This window comes from Pholcus phalangioides, unplaced genomic scaffold (assembly GCF_987345545.1).
Source record: "Pholcus phalangioides strain wild (caught in Gottingen) unplaced genomic scaffold, Ppha-v1.0 ptg000022l_1, whole genome shotgun sequence".
NCBI lineage: Eukaryota > Metazoa > Arthropoda > Arachnida > Araneae > Pholcidae > Pholcus > Pholcus phalangioides.
Window position 1 is genome coordinate 16604 of NW_028301615.1, and position 25912 is coordinate 42515.

At 40.0% G+C, this 25912-nt stretch overlaps 1 protein-coding gene across 1 annotated transcript; it reads left to right on the forward strand.

The window, feature by feature from the left end:
* The first annotated feature begins 3763 nt into the window (after positions 1-3763).
* Positions 3764-25713, forward strand: LOC149069280 (uncharacterized). The gene is made up of 7 exons (XM_089249905.1): positions 3764-4122; positions 7542-7643; positions 7816-7968; positions 20064-20197; positions 21011-21149; positions 22161-22290; positions 25560-25713. The coding sequence occupies exons 1-7, from the start codon at positions 3838-3840 to the stop codon at positions 25652-25654; spliced, it is 1038 nt and encodes a 345-aa protein (XP_089106031.1). The 5' UTR covers positions 3764-3837; the 3' UTR covers positions 25655-25713.
* The last annotated feature ends 199 nt before the right edge of the window (positions 25714-25912 follow it).

A 25912-nucleotide genomic window follows, 5' to 3' on the forward strand; every position in this document is an offset into this window, starting at 1 on the left:
TATACATTCTTTTTTATAATGAAATACCATCAATCATGAGAGAAATATGTATATACAGGCAATGCATATTGCGATGATTTTGGTGATGATTGACATTTATGTCACTATTAGTCGAACTGTTCAGTTGTGCCAATGATTAGGATGTTACTTTTTTTTTGCTTTGCCATGAGCATGTTTAGCTGCTGCGTGAATATTATTATTACATATTATTTCTGTGTAATGTGCAATAGACGAAGCTGATTTGTTTCTGCAAATAATTATATTTTTGATTTTTCTTTTCCTATGCTGTTTGCTAGGATGTACGTGATTCGAGATTATCACTTAAACAGAGGAATTCCGTTGCATTTATTGATTGTGTCGTCTTACTAAAATTGTTATGTATGGTTGTTGTCATTGATTGATGGTCTGGTTGTTATTGTACAGTAATTTTCTCATGTGTCGTTTCTTGTGGAAAACAACTTTTCTTTTTTTATTCATTATCGAGAATAAATATAAGCTAGAAAAGTGAGATTTGTTCTTTGAGACTCGTATTTTATTCACTTGCTTAAATAAAGAAAGACAAAAATTTTAGATGGAGGAAAAAAATCTTTGGTTAATTTCGGAGTATGGCCAAGGGAATATATCTCTCTCTTGAGCTGTGTCAAAGCCTGTCAAGGAAGGAGAAAATGTACGTAAAAAAATTGGCGAAGAGAGAGATGTGCTTGTAAAACCCAAACGATGAGAAAAATTGAATTTAACTGGAACATCATTCGTTTATTCATAATTAAGTGCAGTAATACTTCGAAGTTACTATATAGTTGGGACTGACGATAACCGCATAAACCGGGGATACAATTTTGCATACAGAGACATATATCTAAATGTTAGTTTGATTGGGACCAGAATTTAGAAAAAACATATCTTTTGGCAAAACGTGCATTGAAGGACCGGGCGCACCCCACTTTACACCTCAGAGAGATCGAAGTGTTTCCGGAGGATGGATATGTCCGGAAATATTTTAAATAACAAGCAACATGAAGCCGCTTCCGACAAAGGCAACAACAGTTAATTGATTAATGGCTTCAATTAATCATCCATACACCAATATCATGAACTTCGAAATATAGATTTAAGGCAATCTCTGGCCCAATATAACAATGATTAATCTAGAAATCTCGCCATATAACACTCATCGATCGGAGCTTCCTTGAGGCTCGGTGAGCGTCGTGTTCAGCGGTAACCTAGGATGATGATGACATTCCACTAGTGGTTACATAGTGAAATGAGATGTAGTCGGTCCAGGTTCTTGCACCGCAGCTTACGTTGTTGCGGAGACCTGACGTCCAGCCGCCATAGTGTTCGTCCTAGTTTAGATAAAATGTCTTCATTCCTCTATTCACGACACGAAAAAGACCCTCTACAATGCCTGCTACTTTAGCAGCGGAAAATCTGGAATCGCAGTGGCGTAATCGGGTATCACGGTGGTCATTTTAAATCATAAATTATCTCAAATTCGAGGATGGTCAAGCCCAATATATGTGATGCATATAATTAGTAACTGATAGATCATTGCATTCTTGTGTGGTTACCGCTGTAAACGTTCAATCGGTTCCAGCCACCGAAGCGCCGCTAATTATGTTATAAGTATACGCAGTAGTGGATCTTAACACGCAACTGGACGGTGTGTAGTCGGCATCCGTTTAATCAATTCGTCGGTGGCCACCTCTCCAGGTAATGCAGAAGTTTCGCCATACGCTGATAACTGGGCGGGCTTTGCAGAACCCTTTACTTACAAATATATACTGGCAAAAATTACAGTAAAAAACGTAGTTATTCTTGCACAACGTACTAAATGATGGATGATGTTCAAGACGCCGGCATGAAGAAAACGTTGGAGGGGGAGGGGCCTACTACTAAACCACACATGTACCTCGTCCATATTCCTCTGCGGAACCTCTAACGAATTGGTAAATGCGGGCATGTACGTGTAGTGAAACCTGACGTGAAGTTTGTTTCTGTGTTATGCTTGTTATGTCTAGTGTTGCCATCTGCCACCAGTTTTTCTAACTATGAGTGAAGTGAGTGTAATGATTGAATAATTAATCGCTGTTGCCTGTTTGGAGGGGGGGGGGCTGAAAGTTGCTACTACACCACACATGCACCTCATCCATATTCCTCTGCGGAACTCCTAACGAATTGGTACATGTTGAATGTGCTTGTCCTTGTTGTGAACCGAACGTAAAGTTTGTCCTTGTTTAATCCTTTTTGTGTGTAGTGCTGCCATCTACCATCAATTTTTCTAATTATGAGTGAAGTGTAATGATTGAAAATTTTACACTTCATTCACGCTTGAAAGTTGCTGGTCGTCCCCTATACACGGGACTCGAACCTTAATTCCTTAAAGTCCATATTCTCCGAAATCTGTGCAAACGAAAGTCACGTGCACATCACAAATGTGTGAATTATATTTCGAATGCTTTCATTAAACCTTGGTTTCGGAGGAGAGAAAATCACTTTCTCCTCTTCCTGGGTTGAAATCGATAAAGAGTTAAAGCCCCAATGAATTATTATTGAAAACTTCTAATTAACTGCACAACTTAAAAAAAAAAATCCGTCGAATTTTTGCGGTTTTTTACCCCTCTTCTGATATTGCACTTGGGCCGGAATTAGACTGTAAAAGTTCAATAAAAGATCTTTTACAAAACTTGAAACACAACCAATAAGCCTATTGGCTGCATTTTTCAAGTTTTATGAATGACAGCCCCAGTTCATTTAAGTGGCTCGATTCATTATTTGCAGTTTATTTAATTGGCCCTCACGCTTGCAGATCACTTGAGCAGCCAGCAACACATTTGCAGTTCACTTGAGCGGCTGGCAGAGCATTTATAACTCATGTAAATGGCCCGTGGCACATTTACAGATTATTTTATTGGATCTTGGAAAATTTCTTGATCACATTTAAGTGACTCGAAGCACATTTAAGAATCACTCAAATTGCCTACTGCACATTTCGAGATCCTTCAAGAGGCCAGTGGCGCTCTTTCAGATCACCGGAGTGACTCACGGCACATTAACAGATAGCTGAAGTACCCCGCGACACGTTTTCCATTCAATGATGTGGCCCCGCACTCTCCAAAAGATTAAGAGCCTTGATTTATAAAGTATTGAATCGAAATGTTTCTTATGAATGCAACGTATATCACAAATGAGTAGTTCGACTTTTCAGATAACTATCTGAAAAAAAAAAAAAATACAGCGAAAAAAATGTTTAAAATCAGTAGTTAGAACTCGTCAGGGCATATATACTCGGAGATAGACTTGGAAGTCTGGGGGTGCAAGGGTGTAAATGTATTGCTGGGGGGGGGGGGGGGGGGGGCGCACGATGATGATGATGATGATGTCAATTCACATATACATATATACATTAGATCAATCGACTCCACCTTTGACGCTGGGCTCCCCCCCCCCCCGTATCTCCGCCCATGCGTTAGGGCCGTCTTAAGAGCATCGAGGGCCCCCGGCTCAAGTGATTTTTCCGAGGCCCTACCTGAAGAATTCACCAACTCTTCATTTTTCTGGGGCCCCTCTGGTCTTGAGGTTCCCGGGCCGTGCCCGGGTGGGCCCATGCGTCAAGACGTCACTGGAACCCGTTTCTCAACATTAATAATATATTTGTGAAATTAATACAGGATGTAATTATGCTTCGACGTCTTCTAATTGCGTCGCAAGTCACTAGATGACAGCACCGGAGTCTCTAAATACAAACACTCGTGGAGTGTTTGTTTACTCGCACTTGAACATATTGTTAAAGGAAATAAATATTTCTATTTTGATTGAAAATCGGACGAAAGATAGAGGATGAAAAAATCCAAAGGAAACGTCATCCAAGAAGCGAATGACGAAATCGCGGGAATTTGTGAGTCGGCTTTGGATGCGGGATTTACGAGGCGTGAAATCTCTGATCACATCCGAAGTGCTCTTCTCTATTCTCCTCCTCCTTTCAAGAAATCCAACAATGGACACAGAAGTAGGCTTTTCGTCTTCTCGCTGGCCGTGGTCATCTTCGCTGGACTCGGGCCTTTCTGGACGTCCAATCACGTCCGAAAATACCTCCATAAGTATGGACGGCATCTCCTTTTTCAGGTACGATTAAGGTGATAGAAAAAAAGTTTAAGGACAATCAAAACACCCGGTATATACAAATATCTTGAAAACCTGTGCTTGTAAATGTATAAAAATTCTATAGTGCAAATTTGTGAACTGAACTTGCTCCAGTAAACATAATTTAGGAAAACCAGAAAAAACAGGAAAAAAAGTATAAGAACAATTAAAAATTATGCGCAAAAATTCTATTTTAATATTGGTTTTCTTTATAATCTTTATCTTTCGGGATGTCATTGATAGAGATAAGCCATTTAGTTGCATAATCATCTTCAGTAAATATTACGAATTCAAATAAGCGTCGTGGGGAAAACGGGACGTAATTGGTCGATCAAGTTGTTTCAGACACTTTACTGGTCCTCGAGTTCAGAAAGGTTGAGAAGGTCGCTCACTATCCTGGTTATTCCATTTCTATGTCGGTCTTTTGATAAATCACGTGCTTGCGCACACGCTATAGGTCACTCTTTTGAACAGTTGCTTGCACACACTAAGGCCAATCTTTTGGTCTCTGACTGACTTGCTCCCTCGCTCTCTTTTTGGACATTCACGTGACTGAAAACTCTTCAGCTCACTCGTGTGGTAACTCGCTGACCTAGTCCATCTCGTTCTGGGCAGATTTATAGTCGGGTATACTAATTTGGTCACCCTTCTTTCATCCTTCTAATTTTTTTGTTTACTTGTTCTTCAAATTTTCCGTTCCTCCGAAATTGCTGCTCTAGGCTGTAGCCCACTAAACCCCCTGCAAATATGCCACTGATTGCGGAAGAGTCTCGATCACTTCCGTAGTTGTTGTTTTCAGCTTAATACCTTCAGTGACACGTTAGGGCTCATTAAAGTATTACGTCATCATCGAGAGGTGGGGGAGGGGGTTTCGGATTTGCTGACTTTTGATGACGGGGGGGGGGGGGGTTGAAAGTTGCTTACTTCATCAACCACCCTTTTTGAAGATATGAAATATTCTAAGCTGCTGACGAAATTTTGCTGACAAGGGGGGGGGGGTCAGTGTTTTGCTGACTTTTGGTCAGGGGGGGGGGTCAAAAATAGCTAAAAATCTGCTTACGTAATACTTGAATGGCCCCTTAGGTGTGAACTTAGTGTCTTTGACCCACACAAGAGGAAATTAAACGTGGTGGGGCGGTTAAATCTTTAGCCCGAGGTGGTGCGAACCTTTTCTTGAACTTTAATAACAGATTCTGTTGCAAAATACCAACCTAATCAGTTTACTCTTTCACTGGGCGAACCATTTCTAGAACGACGGTATCGGAAGGCGATATTTTCATATTGCATTTTATTGGGTATAGCAAATAGCTTCAAACATGCATGCCAAAATATGAAATTGCTTATTTTTGGATCCTGAAAGACAAGGGTTATGGTTTCCAAATGCCATTAATGCTAGGGTTACCATGGCGTCCTCTTTTTTGATGTCATACTCCTACATTTTAGGAAATTCGCCCTTTTGTCCTCCTCTTTTCAGGTTTCAGAAATTATTTTTCTTTTTTTTCGGGAGAATTTTTTTTTCTCACTCTAAAACACGCATAAGGTGTGTATATATATATATCTTGTTCTCCTCCCCATGCACATTTCTACACGCTTTAACCAATAACCGACGAAATTCCCAGTTGCCTCCAAGCAGGGCAGATACTATTTTAACCACGGCCCAGCTTGCTCCATGATAATACGAAAAAAACAGTCCGAAAAACAGCTCTGGAAGAACAAAACCGCAACATCCAGTTTAAGAATAGCCTAACATTGTTTGTTCACCAACATGGCGTTTACTGAAATGGGAAGGGGGGGGGGGGAGGGTGTTACACACCTTCTTTCATTCAGAAGTAAAGAAAATAGTACGCAAACAACACTCAATTCTGATTCCTATGACCAAAAAAAAGCAACGCTCCCGAAAGAACAAAAAACATTCTGAGGGTAGGAAAAAAATCTCTCGCACTGCTCCAGGTAAAGTAATAAAACTCGCCAGACTGTGTTAACAATTCATTATAAGCGAGGGAAGACAGGTCGTTATTTGTTCTTTTTCCGCTCTTTTTAGCGGTACTGCTTTAGTTGGGAATAGGATTGCCAGAGGTCCTCCTTTTTATTTAATGTCATTTCAAGCGTTTTCTTATTTTTTCCACTTTCATAATAGTACATTTGTTTACTGGAATGAGTGTTTTTGTGGTTTTCCCCCCATTAACTAATAGCCATCGAAATTGCCAGAATGTTTTTCTGTTTTTACGGTTTTGTTTTAGTGGGGAAAAACTATTCCTGTGGCCGGTTTTATCGGTCATAATAGTGGCGCCATCTGTTAGGTAAATTGGGAACAGTGACGTCAACAAAGTGCACGTGCGCAAGGGCCCTCCTTTCCCAATTTCCGAACCTGGTAACCCTAATTGATGAGCATTTGCACTATTTAAGTCAATTTTTGTTATATTGAGTTTTTAATGATACAGTGCCATCTGCACGTAAAAATTTGAACTACAATTATTTTTTTTGCTGCGATTAATCAAAAAAAATCTCTACGCCATGATAAGTATTTTCGTGCAAACCGCGCTTTTTTATGTCAATTTGGTTGATATTTTATTAATTTTTACAATGTGATCATGAACTTTTTCGAACACCCTGGAAAAAACTGATTATTTTTAATTACCTAATGCCTTCGATGTACGGGGTGCTCCATAAATATGTAAATAGTTTAAAAATTCATAAAAACTGAAGAAATTGGTTTATTTAAATGCGGTTTGCGAAAAAGTTATTCCCACGAAGAGGGACTTCTTTTTCCAGCAGGAAAAAAATGTAGTTGAAATTTTTGTCAAAAGAGGGCACTGCACGAAAGGCTGACAGGAGTGATTTGCCATGAACCTTTCTTCAATCTCTTCTGAAACGGTGATTCAGGGGGCTAGGGTAGAGCCAGTGCCGTCTTAACGCATGGGCCCACCCGAGCACGGCCCGGGGGCCTCACAAAAATGAGATGCGATTGAAATTTTCTAGGATTTACCAGATAGGGCCTCCGAAAAACCACGTGGCCCGGGGGCCCATGATGCTCTTAAGACGGCCCTGGGTAGAGCAACTTCACCACTAGCATTTTATCCAGCAATGGCAACATCACAATGAAATCTTTCGAAAGCGCCAGTAACAGGACAATTCTGCTAATAAAATGAGCTGTTAAACATTCACCCTGCATTTTATAGGGCTCCGATTTTCATATATCTCAAATGGTTTGCTTTCGTGCAGCTCCTTCTGTCGACAAAAATTTGAACTATTTTTTCCTCTTCAAATAAAATATCCCCCCCCCCCCTTCATGAGAATAACTTTTTCGCAAACTGCACTCAATCTCATCAATTCCTTCAATTTTTACGAATTTTTAATCTATTTACGGTTTTATGGGACACCCTGTATTTTATCGTTGATAGATACAACCATGGTGGGACTGGTCGTACATCTATGACAGTTCCTGCTTGATGTACAACCCATACTACAGGCCGGTACAAGAAGAATCGGCTTTCGATTGCAACGTGAGTTTTTCTTTTCCACGTTTTAGTGAATTTTTGCCAATAATATTCGTCAAAGACACCCAGTAACTCTAAATCGTCATTTACGAATCGTATGAACGAACGACTCTATCTCTCTATATTCGGTTTTTTTCCCTTTCTTCTCTCTATTAGTTACGATTTTATTGTATTCTAGCCTTGCGAAGATTTGACAGCGTTGGATCTCCTGAACGACACATCTACGGATCATGTATACCAGGAATACATGCGGTATGACGCACCGGTGATTGTGACGGATGCCATCAAGGACTGGCGACTCTCTGGCCTAGTAATTTCTAATATAACGACGGTAATCCAAAAAAAAAAAGGCGATTGTTTCGCATGTCATATGTTAGTCTATTACATCTGTTAGTTACGGTGCCGAGTTACATATTTTAACACAAAAGATATACATAGTGGTTATAATCAAACGGATCCTACTCAGCGACCTATGTAAAGCCCGTTCTGGTCAAAGTCTGTTGAAACTCCTTATAAGATGTTATACGTGGACTATGGGGGGAAAAACGGCAAAAAACAATATGTATATTATAAATAATTCAAATTTTTACCACCAGGTAAAAAAAATGGTACATCAAGAACAAAAAACACAAATTGGAAACACAAAACTTCATTTAAATACAGCGTGCGTGCATTCCATTCAGGGCTATAACTTGGATTTTTGTGAGAGAAGGGGGGGGGGCAGACATTTACCCCCCCCCCCCCCCACTGAAAAATGTAATGATTTTATTTATATATACAGTATAATGGTGTTTTTTTTCAACCTAAAATTTGCCCCCGGACAAGTTCTGGCCCTAAGGCATTCGGGAAAACTCCTCGGAGTTACCCAAACATCTTCAAAGTGAACATGAAGTACATACAGGGCCGCAACTAGGGGGGGGGGGGGTGCAGGCGGAACTGGTGCCCCGGGTGCCAGACTAGAGGGGCGCAAATTTCACACTTTAACCTCTCCTTCGACATTATGAGGGGGTGCCCAATGGTCACCAGCGGATTGACTTGTTACAGCGGATGTTCGCAAAGTACTCGTAACGGAACACATTTAAAGGGCTTTGATGAGAATTGATTGAAAATTAGCTCATTGAACAAATGGTAAGATTAAATGAAGTTTCATGTTTCTGATTTTATCTCTTGTTCTTTGTGCGCCACTTTTCCACCTGATGGTCAAAATTTTAACAATTATTTTTCATTTATTGCAGTTTTCTTTTCCCCGTGGTACGTACGGCGTTTTTCAGAATTTCAATTAAATAACTCAACCAGGATGGGCTCTACATAGGTCTGAGTAGAGTCATTTTAATACTCTAATTACTCTCATTTTAATACTCTAACTACTTTAATACTCTCTACAAAATAACTATACAGTGTATTTTAACACCCCCTTTAGAAGAAATCAGGCTGAATGAATGAATGCAGAACTATGCCACCGGACTTATCCCGTTGCCTAGATCTCTTCCAGCCCAGCTTCGTAGCAGTGTCTGAAGAAATCTGGGACTGTACTACCTGCTCATGCTTATTCTCATCCGATCCGAATTATAAGCATCGGTTCATAAGCATGACGTTAAGAATAATCCGAAAAACGATACCAAGGAATTATTCGTAGGCTCACTCCTTAACGTCACGTGACGTGAAAAAGGGAAAATCAAAGAAATCGCTTTCTACACAGGGAAAAGCTATTTTTCCCTTTGGTCGATCGACCACTGACCAATCAAAATTAAGCTTGGCATATACAACTACTACTATACATTTACTGAATATTTTGTTCAGTGACGGTGGCAACGCAATTCATTTTTGATGCACGTGCAGAGCATTTGTGTTGTTGTTTTCTTTCCACATTCTTTAACGTCAAAAATGGAAGGTGTTAGCGGGCTATCGGCTAGATAAGTTTTTTTATTTTTTTTAATGGGGAGGATGGAAAATAAGAGTATGAGAAGAGTTATTTCTATAATTAAAATATATTTTTCAGCGTGTAAATATTATTCAGAAAGATATTTCAGCATTATAATTAATTGAAGTTCTTTTTAAGCCGTACCTCTCTCTCAAAAGGAACTACCAAAATCACATTTGGATAAAAATGTATTGTCCTCCATTGCCTATTTTGATGGACGTGGGTGATTATTACTTTGCTTCATTTATTTTATATATATGTATATAATTTTAGGATAATATAATTATAATCGAGAAATATACCGTGAAAAAAAAATCTCGAAAAGACTCGAAAAAATGTAGCTGTAGAGGGAATTATCGTTATATCGAGTATCGTTGTAGCGAGGTTTCACTGTATACTACACTTGGATTTCTAATTGAATCCGTCCAATCAATTGTAAAAAGCCGACGAAATTGCAGTTTTCTTTCAAGGAAAAACACCACTTAAGTCATCGTAATAAATTTCCAAGTCCAAGAAATAAATTTTTCGTATTTTCCACTCGCCATTGCGAGTGGAAAATACGATCATCCGATGCTTAAGAAGTGGGTCTCCCCTATCCTTATCGTCATCCGAATATTCGGAGAAATACGATGCTTGTTTTCGGAGGGAGAATGCTGCTAGTACGGAAATTTCCCTTTCATGCTTATATTGTCATAATCGGCGCGGATACGGATCGGATTCCTGATAAGCATGAGGAGATAGTACAGCCCCAGACTACATCCCTAGCAACTCATCCTTACCGTCGAAGGAGTTTTGTTTTCTTTATAATGGTAGTTTTTATGAAAAACAAAACCGACGGTTGGCAAACTCCAATCATAAGTGTCGCAACATCCACCGCATATACAGGGTGATGCAGAAAAGATGGGAAAAACTAAGAAGTGGTAGTACACACAAAAACAAACAATTTTCATCAAAAAATGCATGGTCTAACATGAAATTCTAACGCGCGTTTCGAAACGGCCGCTCCACAAACGTTAAAACGACATTCATGTTGAAATTTATCGGAAGGAAAACAAAAAAACAACACCATGCATGCAAATGTAACCTGGGGAAGGAGGAGAAACCGTATGACAATCTGCGTCACAGTGAATAAAGGGCGCGGACACCAGCCCTGTGAAGTCATTCCAACATGCAACTGTTGTTTTCTTGTTTGTCTTCCGATAAATTTCAACAGGAATGTCGTTTTAACGTTTGCGGAGCGGTCGTTTCGAAACGCGCTAGCACTTTTGCGTTTCATGTTACTGTAGATCATGCATTCTTTGATGAAGATTGTTTGTGTGTAGTATTAGCTCTCAAAGTTTTCCCCGTCTTTTCTGAATCACCCTGTATGTCGGAACGGTACAAATTCTCTTAAAGGTTTTTCCTTATTTTTCTGCTGTGGTTCCAAAAGTGTGGGTCGGGAGAGAATTTCAAAAATAAAAGCTTCTTTTGACAGGAAATTTATTTTCATCTTCCGCAACGTAAATAAAATAAAAACAATGAAGTGATGCCCCTAACGCGCAAGTGAGCTATTTTACACACACGTGTATTGAAATTCTACAGAAATTAAATATTGAAATTCTACAGAAATTAAATATTGAAATTCTTCTTCTAAAATATGCAGTATTTGGAATTATTTAATCAATATATACACTGCTGGCCACCCAAATTGCAACACCAAGAAAGACAAGAGATATCGCAACAATATTTATTTTGTAGATAACATGTTGACCAAGCATCAAATGATTAAATTTATAGACTTCTGTGAAGTGTGGTTCCTGCCAAAATCAGTAGCCAGAGTAGCCGCCATTGTTGGAGATCACCGCTGCCACGCGCCTCGGCATTGATTCAAAGCGACTTTGAATGTGTTCTTGGGGTACAGCAGACCAAGCAGCTTCCACGCGTTGCCAAAGTTGATCTGGTGTGGCAGCTGGGGATGTAATCTGGGTCAATCGTTGAGCAACCATGGACCACATGTTTTCTATCGGCGAAAGATCCGGAGAGCGAGCTGGCCAGGGAAGCAATTCAATCTGGCGATTGACGAAGAACCTTTGGACAATGCGTGCCACGTGTGGTCGCGCATTATCCTGTTGAAATATGGTTGTGGGCAAGCCCTGAAGGTAAGGAGGGACAACTGGCTCCAACACCTCGGAGATGTAGCGCTGGCTTTTTAAAGTACCGGCAATGCGTACTAGAGGAGTGCGAGAATGATATCCAATACCGCCCCATACCATGATACCCGGTGCAGGACCAGTGTGGCGGTGCATAACGCAGCTGTTCAGCATCCTCTCTCCACGGTGTCTCCAGACTCGAATCCGACCATCGTGGTGTTGCAGACAGAAGCGTGACTCGTCAGTAAAGACAATTTCTTTCCATTGTGCCGTCCACATCCTTCTTTCATCGCACCATTGGCGGCGGAGACGTCTGTGGTTCTGCGTCAAGGGTAGACGAAGCAATGGACGTCTTGCGGACAGACCACTCTGCTGTAAACGGCGTCGAATGGTACGCGCAGACACTGGATGATGCGGTACAGACTGAATGTGCTGTGCTATGGTTCGTGATGTGGCTGAGCGATCCGTCACTGCATACGCACAATACGCCTGTCATCACGTGAAGTGGTGCACTGAGGTGGATGCGATCGAACACGTCGGTCCGTCGTACCCTCCTGCATCCAACGATCACATATCCGCATTACAGTTGTTTGGTTTCGTCCAACACGGCTACCGATTTCCCTGAAAGATAATCCCCAATCTCGGTAGGCCACTATCCTTCCTCTGTCGAACTCGGATACTTGATCAAAAGGTGATCGCTGTTTTCTACGAGGCATAATTGATCGTTTTTTTGAAAAAACCACAAGAAAAACACAATTGCCGTACTTCAAATCGTCGAAATCTCCAAGCCTTAAATAGCGCTTTGAAGTGGCGCCACAGGCGCGCGTGATGTGCGTCTGCGCTGAAATTCTAATCATTTGTATATCTCACCTCCGCTAATGCATGTTGTAAATTTCATATTATTTGCATGCTTCTTTCAGGGTGTTGCATTTACGGTGGCCAGCAGTGTATATCTTGTATATCAAGAGACTATTTGATAGCAGATGGCTTCATTCAATATAAAACAGTGCAGGCACTGTTTTATATTGATGAAGTTGATTACGGCAAGAGGCGGAACATGGAGGAAAGGGAAAGTGACCTATAAAACTATTATCGGAAGGAGGGGGAAGGGTTCCCGCTTCAAAAAGGTTCTGGAAACAAACACTGTTCACAGCAGTGTTTCTTAATATTTTTTTAGCCCATGGGCCCGCTTTGGACCATATTATCTTCCCGTTGCCCTTCCTGTCTTATCCCCCACATCTTCCGGGAGTGCAATCCTTTTTTTTATTGAGTCAAAACTAAATTTATAATGAACGGTCGGTCGATCCCCTGACCCCTCGGCGGGGATCCAGAGGGGGACGATGAGGAACAATCTTAAGAATTATTTAGGAAGGCACAACCTGATGAAGGATAACCTTCATCAAATAAATAGGGTAAAACAGTTTACCTCGGCTCCTCAACTGGCATCAGTTTTACAGTTCTACAGAACCGCATGAAAATGTTTAATTTCATCCTGAATATATTAACGTGTTAACGTCATACACAAATAAGTCACGTTTTCGCAGCTCAAGGACTGATGTGGTTGACTTTTACTTCACTTCAGCCTCGTCGTCGGAAAATATTCGTCGCCGTGGGTTGCTGTGAGGGATGAGTATTCTGATTATGCCGATTTCATTTTTGTTGGGCAGTCAGTGCGCTTGAAAATGGGAAGTAAGAGTATGTCGAAACTGTGTTTTTTGCATGGGATTTCTTTTGCCAGCCATCGTGCGGCATGGGACAAGGTATCTAATGCTTATATTTCATTACTTGAATATGATGTGAACGCACGTAGTGACGACGACGAGGCCCCTAACGAAACTAGTGTTAGACACGACCTAATAATCGCCATACTAAAAACTCTCGACATGCATTCGTCCCGTACGAGACATGCAGAGATTAAATCGTCTTCAAGAAGCGCGTGCAGTGGTAACAATTCTTTCTGTGAACTTATTGAACTGGGCTTTAGGCTCGTAAACTGTGAAGTTGATTATGACAAATACGAAATTGAGGATGCTATGATATGGAAACTGGGTGAAGTGCTCGATGCCGAGGCATCATCTTGTGGTATATTTCGCAAAAACAGCCCTTCTCCCCGTCAATCATCTGATGACGATGCAAATAGCGTCAATGGAAAGGGAGGTCAAAAGAAAAAGAGAAATAAGAAGAAAAAGAAGAGAGATAATGGCCCGAAGGACATTATTTGTGAGCCCATTATTGTAGAAAGGTGTGAGGTGCCCCAGGGTACCCTGTGTAATGATGGTTCAAACGAATCCCCGCTTGTTAGTGCCTACGCTGTGGCCAGCGCATCAAAGGTCGATTTGGCTAATGCTGTAACAGCCAGTAATGACGTGGTCGCTCCAGCCAATGGGCAAACAGCTACTTGTGACGTCATTGCTACAGCCAATCAGGACTCAACCAGCAATAAGACGCGCAGGAGCGATGTCACTAAAGCTATACCATCAACAAGTACTGTAGGAAATGCGGGAAATACAGGACAAAATATCGGAAACTCTGGAAATAATTCAAAAAATGAAGAAATTGATGATCCAGACCCTGATAATCCTAATCAATGGAGAGAAGTCTCTCATAAGAAAGTTCGCATTCCCCCATTGACTCTTACCAAGTATGGGAACTGGATGGAATTGCTGCAAAAAATTAAAAGCACCTGCCAAGAGACTTTTTCGGCAAAAACAGCCGGTAAAAATATGATGTTGTTTTTGAACTGTGAAAATGACCACCGTGCGATTACAAAAATGTTCGATGCGAATAACATAAAGTATAGCACATACATGCTCCATTCAGATAAGACAATAAAAGTGGTTATCAAGGACTTGGAAAGAAATACCCCCTGTGAAGTGATCAAAGAGTCGCTGGAAGCCGAGGGCTTCGAAATCATAAATGTTGCTCAGTTAAAAAGCCATAGAGGACAGGGCCCTGACAGAATAGTAGTACCAATTCCGATTTGGCTAGTGGAAATGCCCCGAAAAAATCGGAGTAAGGAAATTTATAAGTTGACTTCTTTGAACTACATCAGAATTCGAGTTGAGATGTATAGAAAACGCCAGGGTGTGGTCCAGTGTTTCAATTGTCAGGCCTGGCGACATACATCGAAGTCATGTCATAATGATCCACGCTGTGTCAAGTGTCCAGGGGAACATCACTCCTCTGAATGCAGTCTGAAACGGGGTGAGCAAGACCCGATATGCACCAACTGTGGAGGAAAACACAGTGCAAATTACAGAGGCTGTTTATCGTGCCCCACTAGCAAAGGCAGAATGGCCAGAAATGAAAACATGACAAGACGTCCAGATGTACCAAGAAACAGACCAAATATTGGTATGCATAATCGTGAAAATGATAGACAATCCGACAAGTTGAGACCAAGTCACAAATCTCAATATAAATCTCAAGATGACCATGATGATGACTGCTCAAGCGTCAGTTCAGCTAGAGGCTGGCCCAAAGGATGGAAGGGAAGGTTCAACGAACCTAAAAGGACTTCTACTGTACCAACGGCCGAGGCAGTACCAACTCATGATGACGAGAGTGCCGTGGTTCAGCGGGCTACCGACGAGATGGTGCCTTTTGCCAAAATACTGAGGTCCCCTCCTCGACGAAGTGAATCACCGGCAACAGCTGTTAGAGACGTGCGGGTCTCCAAAGCAGCTTCCAATAGCAGTAAAGTAAACTGCAATGTGGTGAAACCAACAGCTTCGAATCAACGATCTGACATGTGTGGTGGCAACCGTGTGGAAAAAGAACCCACGAAAATAGCAAATAACGATATCAATATGAACTCTAATAGCATAATTTTCCCGATTCAACAACTAATATCTATTACGAAGGACTGCTTTCTGAAAATCCTCAGAGCTACTTCAAACGAGGAGAAAATAGAAATCTTCTTCAACTGTTTTCTAACTGCAGCTGAACACTTATTTGCTTCAACACTCACAAATGTCTAGTACACCAAATGTTGTGTTGCATAACATGAAGATCATGGCTTGGAATGCCCAAAGCTTGGTCTCTAGCATGACTGAGTTCAGGGACATCCTTGACACTGAGGGTGTTCATTTGGCACTGGTGGGGGAAACTTGGCTTCGTCCTTATCACACTGCCAAAGTAGCAAATTATGACTGTATCAGACAGGATAGAAGCTTTGGTCCAGGAGGAGGAGTAGCTATATATGTAAAGCGACACATTAATTATGATATTATTCAGCTACCTCCCTCGACACAATGTGAGGTAATAGCAATAGAGATCTACGTAAACAATCAAAAAATTAGGATAGGAGTGTGCTATAAACCTCCGAGAAATACTGTGGACATTCCACTTTTTAACGAATTTTTTAATTGTCAGTACCCAGTGATAATGTGTGGCGACATGAATGCTAAATCCTTTCTGTGGAACTCGTACTCTACAAACACCCAAGGCAGGGTGCTCGAAAATTTTTGTATCAGAAAGAGCATTCAACCTTATGCGCCATACACTCCAACTCATTTTCCTGACCAGGCTGGCCAGTCACCAGATATTCTTGACATAGCGCTTGCTAAGAACCTTACATTTGCTATGTCGGTTCACGTTCAACCTGTCACGGATTCTGATCACAACCCTATATTTCTGGTAGCGGATTTCAATATTCCTTTTATATGTAAACCAAAGAAAATAGTGATATGGCCATTATTTAAGCGAAAGCTGGCCAGAATCACCTTGCCTTCCTTCACGGGTGGCAATATTGATCAAATTGAATCTGACTTATTGTTTCTCACAGAAACCATCACTAACACTGCTAAGGAATCCACCCGAGATGCTCCCACTAATAATCCACTGGGTATTCCCCGCTGGATTAAGGAACGCATCAAATTAAAAAACAAATTTAGGAGGAAATGGCAAAGAACGTTAAATCCGTACTACCAAGATAGATACAGATCTATAAAAAGAGAAGTATCTAGAGAAATCGAAGAATTTATGAGTGAGCGTTACTTCAGCTTTTTACGTGAGGCAAATTGTGCTGATGGCACGTTATACAAAGTGTATAAAACATGTAAGCCCACTTATTCGAGGATTCCTCCTATTGTCGGCACAAGCAGAACAGTATATAGTGACAGTGATAAAGCGGAAGTATTTGCTGACACATATGAGAGACAGTTCTCTCCATGTGATAACACTCCTCCTCAGCTTATTGCCAGTGTTGACAGAGAAGTTCAAATATTCTTTAGGGATATTCCCCCAGAACAACCCTCTGCTTTATTTCCTACGAACACTGAAGAAGTAACAAACATTATCAAAAACCTCAAAAAGAAAAAAGCACCTGGTCAGGACACCATCACCAACAACACTATCAAGAATCTCCCCGAAAATATGGTTCGCCAGCTGGTCAACATATTCAACGAATTACTTCGTACAAACCACTTTCCGGCAGAATGGAAACTCGCTAAAGTTAAGGTCATCCCCAAAGCTGGACATGACCTACACTATCCACAGAATTGGCGCCCAATCTCACTTCTCAGTTCATTAGGGAAACTTTTTGAGAGAGTGGTAGCCATCAGACTACACAAATTTGTAGAGGACAATAACATTATCGGTCCAGAGCAGCACGGTTTCCGCAGCAAGCACTCGACCACCACTCAATTATTGCGATTCGTAGAACGAATTCAAGAAGCCAAAATTTATAAAGACACTGCAGCAGTAGCCTTTTTCGATTTAAAGAAATCTTTTGATAAAGTTTGGCACAATGGGCTGCTGTTTAAGATGATTCGCATGGGAATGCCGTATAACATCATCAAATTTGTGAGCAATTATCTCGACTCGCGCTCCTTCCGAGTACAGATAAATGACTCAATATCTAATTCTAGACAGATTCGTTCATCAATAGCTCAGGGAAGTGTGTTAGGTCCTATCCTACACAATTTTCATATCAATGACTTCCCAGTTGCCCCTAAGGGTTTCACCGCTCTTTATGCCGACGATAGTGCCCTTTGTTGCACAGATAGGGACCCTGGCAAGGCCCTTTCAAACTTGCAAGAAATGGTAAGATTGGTCGAGCGCTGGTGTGTGCGAACCCGTGTTGAACTGAATGCAGATAAAACCAAATTCATGTGGTTCACTAACAAGTCCTCATTACCACAACAAGCACACATAGAGGTACAAGGAGTTATAATCAACCCAGTCATTCACAATAAATATTTGGGGGTGATAATGGACAAGAGATTCAGTTTCTCCCGGCAGTGTGTTGATGCCATCCGTAGGGCGACCGTGGCCTCGGTCATGCTCAACAGACTAAGCCACAGGCACTCAAGTCTTTCAATTCGAAATAAAATTATTCTGTATAAGATGGCAATTAGACCGATTCTTCTGTATGCTGCGCCTGTCTGGTTGTTCTCGAAGAAAATGAATATCATCGCTCTGGAGAGATTTCAGAACAAGACTCTGAGGAGATACACCGGACTACCTTGGTACGTTAGAAACGTTAATATCAGACGTGATTCCGGAGTGGCTGATGTAACGTCATATGCAAAGAAACTGGCAAAGAACTTATTTGATAAATTGAACGATTCTGAATTTCCACACCTTGCGGAGATTTCATCGTACGACAGTAGACACAAAGCACGATTAAAAAGACCAAAAAAATTTTCTACACATGCCTCGACCTGTGTTGCCAGGTCTATGAAGATTTGAAAACTTTTGAAAAAAAAAAAAAAACCCCCTTGGGTCTCAGGTGAACCCACGTCTTCACCCACCTTATTAGAATCTAACTATCATTGCAAAGCGCACTACTGCACAGGAATTGGCAGAGTCATGATGAAGGGGGGTTTGATGGATTATAACTATCCATTGGAACCCCGTTTCACCAATTACGGTTTTCGGTTTCACAACCTGGTCAGTCCCGTATAATACACGACGATCCAACGAATCTACACGATAAATCGTCCCTCCAGAACTGGGATCCACGCCTACCATGAACCGTGGCTAGGGGATCGCCTCTGGAACAGGGAGGATGCAGAGATTACTCTTTTTCTGTTCAAAATAATACGAGAAGAGGTGGGCAAATTGGACTCATTCATACTAACTCCTGTCTATCGCCGTGGGCAATTATTACCTATTGAGTTGTACCGGAAGTGTGAATGTGTGTACTCAACAGTCTGAGTGCGTATACAGGGTGTAACTAAACTGATGGTCATAATGGCTGATAGAACTCGCCAAAACAAACTTTCACCATACAATGTAGGGTCGGAAAGCAAGCGGCGAGCCATGACAGGGCACTTTCTCTGGAGTGGATGAGACGTCACCTTCGCAGAACCTGTCATTCAGCTGCTATCCGTCACCGATGTGACGCCTTTATGCTGTATTGCAGCTGATGGTCGCTCATTTGAGCATTTGTTGTAAAGTTTCGGATAATAAAGATTCTTTCTCCTTTATTATTCGTCTTCACTGTGCTCATTTTCGTCACGCAGGCGCCCTCTCGAGGCTCGCAGCTTGATTTCCGATCCCACATTGTGTGGTGAAATTGTTTTGGCGAGTTCTATCACCCCCTTACAGTTCTGACAATCAGTTTAGTTACACCGTCAACAACTATACAGGTGCAACTAAAATTCAGTATTAAAATTCACACTTGCGTGAATTTTTAGTACTGCCATCTGTGTTTAAAATTGTGAGTGGTGTAATGATTGAATATTTGTACTGTTGTAGGCCTGTTGCTCTCTGTGGCGAGATTTTTAATTGGGGAGATCGGCTCGCATTCACGACTCGAAGTTGGAAACTACAGAAAAGCCAAAATTGATACTGGCTTTGGCGATAAAGTAAATTTTTTTACAGTTACAGACCTGACATCATGGGTTCCTAAGAAAATTGTTCTGAGGCTTCAGCAGCAACTTACATATTTATACACTTGCTCGCGATGATCATAGAGCCAGATTTTATAATGTAGGCTTTCAATGGGAATGAGGACCCCCAGATCATGCCCAAGGCGACTTCCCACGTTAAAATGGTTCAGGTTCTATGGGCTCTCAAAGTAGCCCATTTTTTTCCATTAATAGCCTAATATTTCTTCACACCCCACAGTTTTTCAAAATTCTCCGAGTCCCCTCCCCCCACAGAATGTCCTAGGACTGCAGAGGAGTCATATGCACCCCCCCCCCCCACCCAGGGCCGTCTTAAGAGTATCATGGTCCCCCGGGCCAACTGGTTTTTCGGAGGCCCTATCTGGCAAATCCTAGAAAATTTCGATCGGATCTCATTTTTGTGAGGCCCCTCTTCTCTTGAGGCCCCCGGGCCCATGCGTTAAGACGGCACTGCCCCCACCCGGCTTTTATGCAATACACACATTTTTTAAAAAAACTGAAATTGTTATTTCCTAAGCAGATGTATGCTGAAAACGTGATGGTGCAACACTTGTGCGCATTCAACACCAACTTGAGAGTGCATGATCACAAACAGCTATATAGAGAAACAACCACTCAACAGAGAATAACATCCAGGGGATGGTACACTCACTGGTATGATTCATATTTCCTTCAATACTTTCTCTTTTTTTAGAAAACAAAGTCAGAAAATATAATACAAAAAGCTAGATGAGATTAATACAAGTTGCACATTCATTTTAGCAAGAGGTAAAAAGTTTATTATCAGCATTCTTTTAATGCATTGTAATATTTTAATATACAGAGTGTGGTACGAAAAGTTACTGGACACAATTTTAAAAATTAATAACAAATTGGCCAATTGGCATAAAAAGGTGCAGTTTCCACTAAAAATACTTATCATGGCCTAGAGTTTTTTTTTTGTTTTGATAAATTTTAAAAAAAGTTCAAATTTCACTTACAGGGGACGCTGTAAAACAAAAAAACTTGATGTATCACGCACAAAATTCAACACAAACAGTGCATAATTAATGTTTATGACACTTTTACATTACATAAAACAATCACAATTTCAAAAAAAGCGCCCTTTCTAAACAGGTGAAAGGAGGCTCATGTTGAAATATGATAGTTTTGTGTACATATATTCTTACGCAAATAGTCATAGACATTAATTATGTACTGTTTGTGTTGCATTATATGTGTTGTCTAGTTTTTTGATTCATATTGCCATCTGTAAGTGAAATTTGAACTTTTTTAATTTATCAAAAAAAACCTCTATGCCATAATAAGTATTTTGGAGTAAACTGCACCTTTTTTTATGTCAATTGGTTGATTTTTTAAAATTAATTTTTAAAATGTGTTAAATATTTTTTGCGTGGTACCCTGTATATTTCATGAAATGTACAATAGTATGGATTATCATTTCTTGAATCATTCTTTTCAATGAAGGGAGAACTGTGAAAAAACTTCACAGAAGCTTCTGCGCAAGTTCTACAAGCGACCTTATTTTCTACCAGAGACAGTATCTATGGCATACCCGAATTGGATTTTTTTGTCTTCCGATTATAGGGGGAAATCTTATAAAATGGTGAGAATACCAAAAGTAATGTATACTGAAAAAATATAGATTACAAAAATAACCAATAAAACACCAATTTTCATTTTTCATGTAAGCTAACTAGGGCCTATCTGCAAGAGCTGACGCACATTAAAATGACTCCTCTCGTTCGATCAAAAATGAACTGTATATCAGAGTATCTATATATAGGATCGTTATATCAGATATTATATAGGATAGTTGTTACACAAAAACATTTAGGGTTTATCATACTGGTCATTGTAACAGAATGGTCATTCTAATACAAGGTCATATAGTGAACGTTGATTGTATCATTTAAAGTTCATTCTAAATAGATGGTTGAAATCACCCATGCTGTATTCCTTCAGGGAGTATACCATCGCCTTGTGCTCAATGAGATTAGTCCTTTTTTTTATAAATCCTATTTCACCCTTAAAAAATAAGGACAAAAATTATGTGTGAAATTTCGATTGAATTACAAATTGGTGCTGACTTTGGACCAAGAACACTTCAAGGATGAGGTACAATTCCCTGAATTCAAACCAGTATCAATCAAATCAAACTTCAGATGCTTACCACTCAGCTCTGAGAAACCACAAAGTGCATATCGTCCCCCTCGTGCTAGAAGCATGAATGTGTAAATTTTCACTTTTTTTTATTATCATTAGCTGGTCAGATACCTAATTTTGCTAGCTAAGTTTTGCCTAAAATACAAATGTGTATCCTATTGAAATATTGTGTTACAAAACATTTTAGGAAAATAACTTTCAAACAAACATTATTTACCACATACTTTTATTTTCCAAGGACATTTCACATTTGTGTTTCTAGCATGAGGGGAAATGATATATATTGTACTTGAAAAGCTCACACAGTACTTGTGTGAGAAAATGATTTTCAGACCTCAACACAAAAAATAATAGCAATAATTTTCTTGTATTTCTAGAAATGTCAAAGTCCAATTGATTAGAATATCAATGAAGTGTAGTACCGAGCATGACAACATTTTTTTTATTTCAGGTTGAAGGTATAACTGATGTTATGTGGTTTGCACAGATAAAGGGAAGTAATCGTATCAAGTTGAATCCAAATTTAGATTGTGAAGATGTATGTACTTCGTTAGAAAAAATTTTGGAGGAAGGAGAAATTGGTAAAATCATCCTTTAGTTAATTGTGTCAAGTGCAGTGCAATTATCCAATCTGTTGCAACCAGTTGAAATACAATGGTTACTCAGTAGTAGTGGTGCACTGTTATAACTATTATTTCCTCAGTAAAGCTAAGAGAGATTAATGGTTTAATTAGAATTACTTACTGTCCCACTTGGGGAGCCATTTGCTGGTTAAAAGGGGGCTACTAATGACTATACTTCAGCGCGCTTCATGCCATAGTGCATGAAATAAGGAATGGTAGTCATCAGTGGTGTAGATGGTAGCATACTTGCCTGGTTTGCACGAAGGCCTGGGTTCGAGTCCTATGTGACTTTTTTTTCCAAGTTAATCTTGAAATAATATGTATAAAATATCTGTTTCCTTGATATCTTGGGCTGAGGAAAAAAGCTGGCTATCATTACTTACTAATGTTTAAAACCACATTGCTCTTAGAAAAGGAACTTTGACTCAGAAGTTGTGTCAAAATGCTAGCTGAAGTATTTGTGTGTGGTTTGTCAATCATGAGGTGCTAATGCATACCACCTAGAAATTACATACATGTTTACTATATGCTATTTTTTTTTCAAATAAGTAGCGAGCGTAATGTAGGGATATGTTTATGTATATTTTGGAATGTTGTGGATTACCTGCTGCAGAAATATTTTTACATTTGTATTGTCATATTGAAAAAAATAGCAGAAAAATAGCATTTTCTTGAATGACACATTACCCTTACTTGAAGCATAAGTTCACAATTTGAGACACTGACAAACTCACACTTCAAAGTGTTCACTGGAAAGCACAACTGCATCCTTTTTTCCATCACAGACAATTTTCTTAGCTAGGAGTAATTAAACTGCTCAGGTGAGAATAAGTTATTCATTTACTTATTCAATATCGCTTGGTCAAGAGAATACGATGGATAAATTTGACAGGGTGGATGGTTGATGTTACAAATAAAATTGGAAACTGTTGCACAATCAATATTGTTTGATGGAAGGTTGTTCCAATTGGTTATTGTTCAAGGAAAGAAACTAAATTTGAAACATATGTGGATGCGAAAATGTGTTTCAATTTTTGGGATTGATCAAGTCTACTGGAAAAGTGGGAAAGCTGGACAAGGATATAAGTAGTGTCAATATTAAAAAGGCCATGGAGAATTTTGAAAAGAAAAGTCAATCGGGAGATATGAAAATAGCCATGAAGGACTTTGAAAAAAAAAGTTAATTAAGAGATTTAAGAGATATGTATATGGGTGAAAAGTACACTCATGTCCATAAATTAAGGATGATGCCAGCTCCGGCAAATAAAGGTACAGAAACAAAACAAACGTTACTTATTCATAAAGCCCATTTATTAAACAAAAGATAAAGAACAAATACGATGGTGTATGTATGATACCATTTATAAAAACTACGATTTTTGCTCCCTGGAGCAATTGTAAAAAATATCTCCTTTACAAAAACTTACTATTACATGGTTGGTATGATGGTTAATACATTGTATGTCTCCCATGCGATGAAATACAGTCCGTACAACGCCTAGGCATGCTGAGTATCAAATTATCGATCTGATCTTGGGGAAGATCACTCCACTCAGCAAGCAATGCTCTCCGAAGTTCTGGTACACATGTAGGAGGTGGTTGACAGGCTGCAACTCGTCGGCCAAGCATGTCCCACACATGCTCTATTGGATTCAAGTCAGGTGAGAATGCTGGCCATTCCATACGGGTTATATCCTCAGATTCAAGGCATTCGTTTACGATGTTTGCTCGGTGAGGACGGGCGTTGTAATCCATAAACACAAATTCTGCGGCCATGGCACCCCTAAACAAACGTATATGTTGTTCCAGAATGATGTCCCGATACATTTGGGCTTTCATGGTTCCGGTTTGAACATGCAGATCTGTTCTGGAACCCAGTATAATTCCACCCCAAACGAGCAATGCTGCACCACCGTAACGGTGTCGTTCAATGATGTTGTCTTGGTGGTAATGGGTACCTGGCGTTCTCCATATGAAAGTCTGACGTGAATCAGACTGCAAGCTAAACCTGGACTCGTCGGAAAACATCACACAAGCCCACTGTGACGATGTCCACATTGCATGTTCTCTATTCCAGGCTAATCGCTGCCGACAGTGCCGTGAGCGGAACACATCTGACAGGCCTGCGAGAATATAGACCAATATCTCCCAAACGTCTGTACACGGTTTGCCTTGAAACTGTGGTACCCGTGGCTGCAGATAGCTGACGAGACAGGTCGGATGCTGTGCTCCGTCGGCTTCTTTTGGCAGTTACTGCCAAATACCGGTGTTCATTCGGCGTTGTAACTCGGGGGCAACCTGTACTGTAACGTCTACTGACATTTCCGTTATCTTGGAATCGTCGCCAAAGCCTAGAGATGACACTTTGGGCAATTCCAAGTTCCTCGGATACTTCCATCTGAGTATGCCCACATTCCAGGCGGCCGATAATTCTACCACATAAAAAATTCTCCACATGCGTCCTCTGTGTCATAACTATTCGCTTATGGCACTGAGCGCCTTACAGAACTCTTGTGAACAATTTCACTTCTTTGCCACCATTCCTTATATACCCCTTCTTACACTCTCGTCATTGTGACGTACTATTGGCATCATCTGGTAGCTTCCCGAAATTTGCATATCATTCTTGCAGATGTGTGTGATAATTCTACAGGTGAAATTTTTACTTTAGATTTCAATTTCCGCGTGATTCTGAATTATCCTTAATTTATGGACATGAGTGTAGTTGAATATTGAGTTGCTGCTTAAGTTCAGTAATAGAGGCGGAAGTAGATCAACAGTTTAAAATGAAGTGGGCAGATTTATTCTGAATAGTTGAAAGTAATGGGAAATAAAATTATGTTAATATGAAAAAATTTTTAACACACAATCTGACTTACCTATCACATTTTACTGTGTATAATCTGCAGAGAGAGAGAGAGAGAGAGATCTGAATTTCACTAATTTTAAGAAAAAAATTATAGTATATTCCTCGCATGAAAATTTCACCCACCAACTATGAAATCTAACGAGCTGAAAGTGTTTTGGTCACTTTTTTTTCTCAAAACATGCTATGAATCTTTGGAAAAAAACCCATTTTTTTACAAAAAAAAATTAATTTTTCAAAACATTTATTTCTATTTCAACCTTTCAGGGAGGCAAAAAAACCTGCAGAGATAATAGCATAATATGCAGTGATATCAACACAGGCTACAGATATACTCATATAGAGTTTTCTCTTTTTCTAGTTCTATTCAACCCATCATTCTGGACACTTTTTTACTTGCCTACTAAAGCCAAAGAAAACATAGCAATCGCAGCAACTGGGAGTTCTTTGACTTGATTATTACAGTAATCATAATATGGAATTTTGATATTAAAATTTTTTTTTTCTTGAGATTGTACAAGGGGAAAAAACCATGCATTAATAAACATTGTGAAACGTACGAAATAGTTTTATGCTTGACTTGCTTAATTATTTTATCAAAACTTGTAACTTGCTGCAGATTGTATCAATTATTAAGTGCTTCAAAGTAAACTTGATTTGTAGTGTGCATGCTCATAATTGATGATCACCTGGTTTGATGGGACATAATCAATA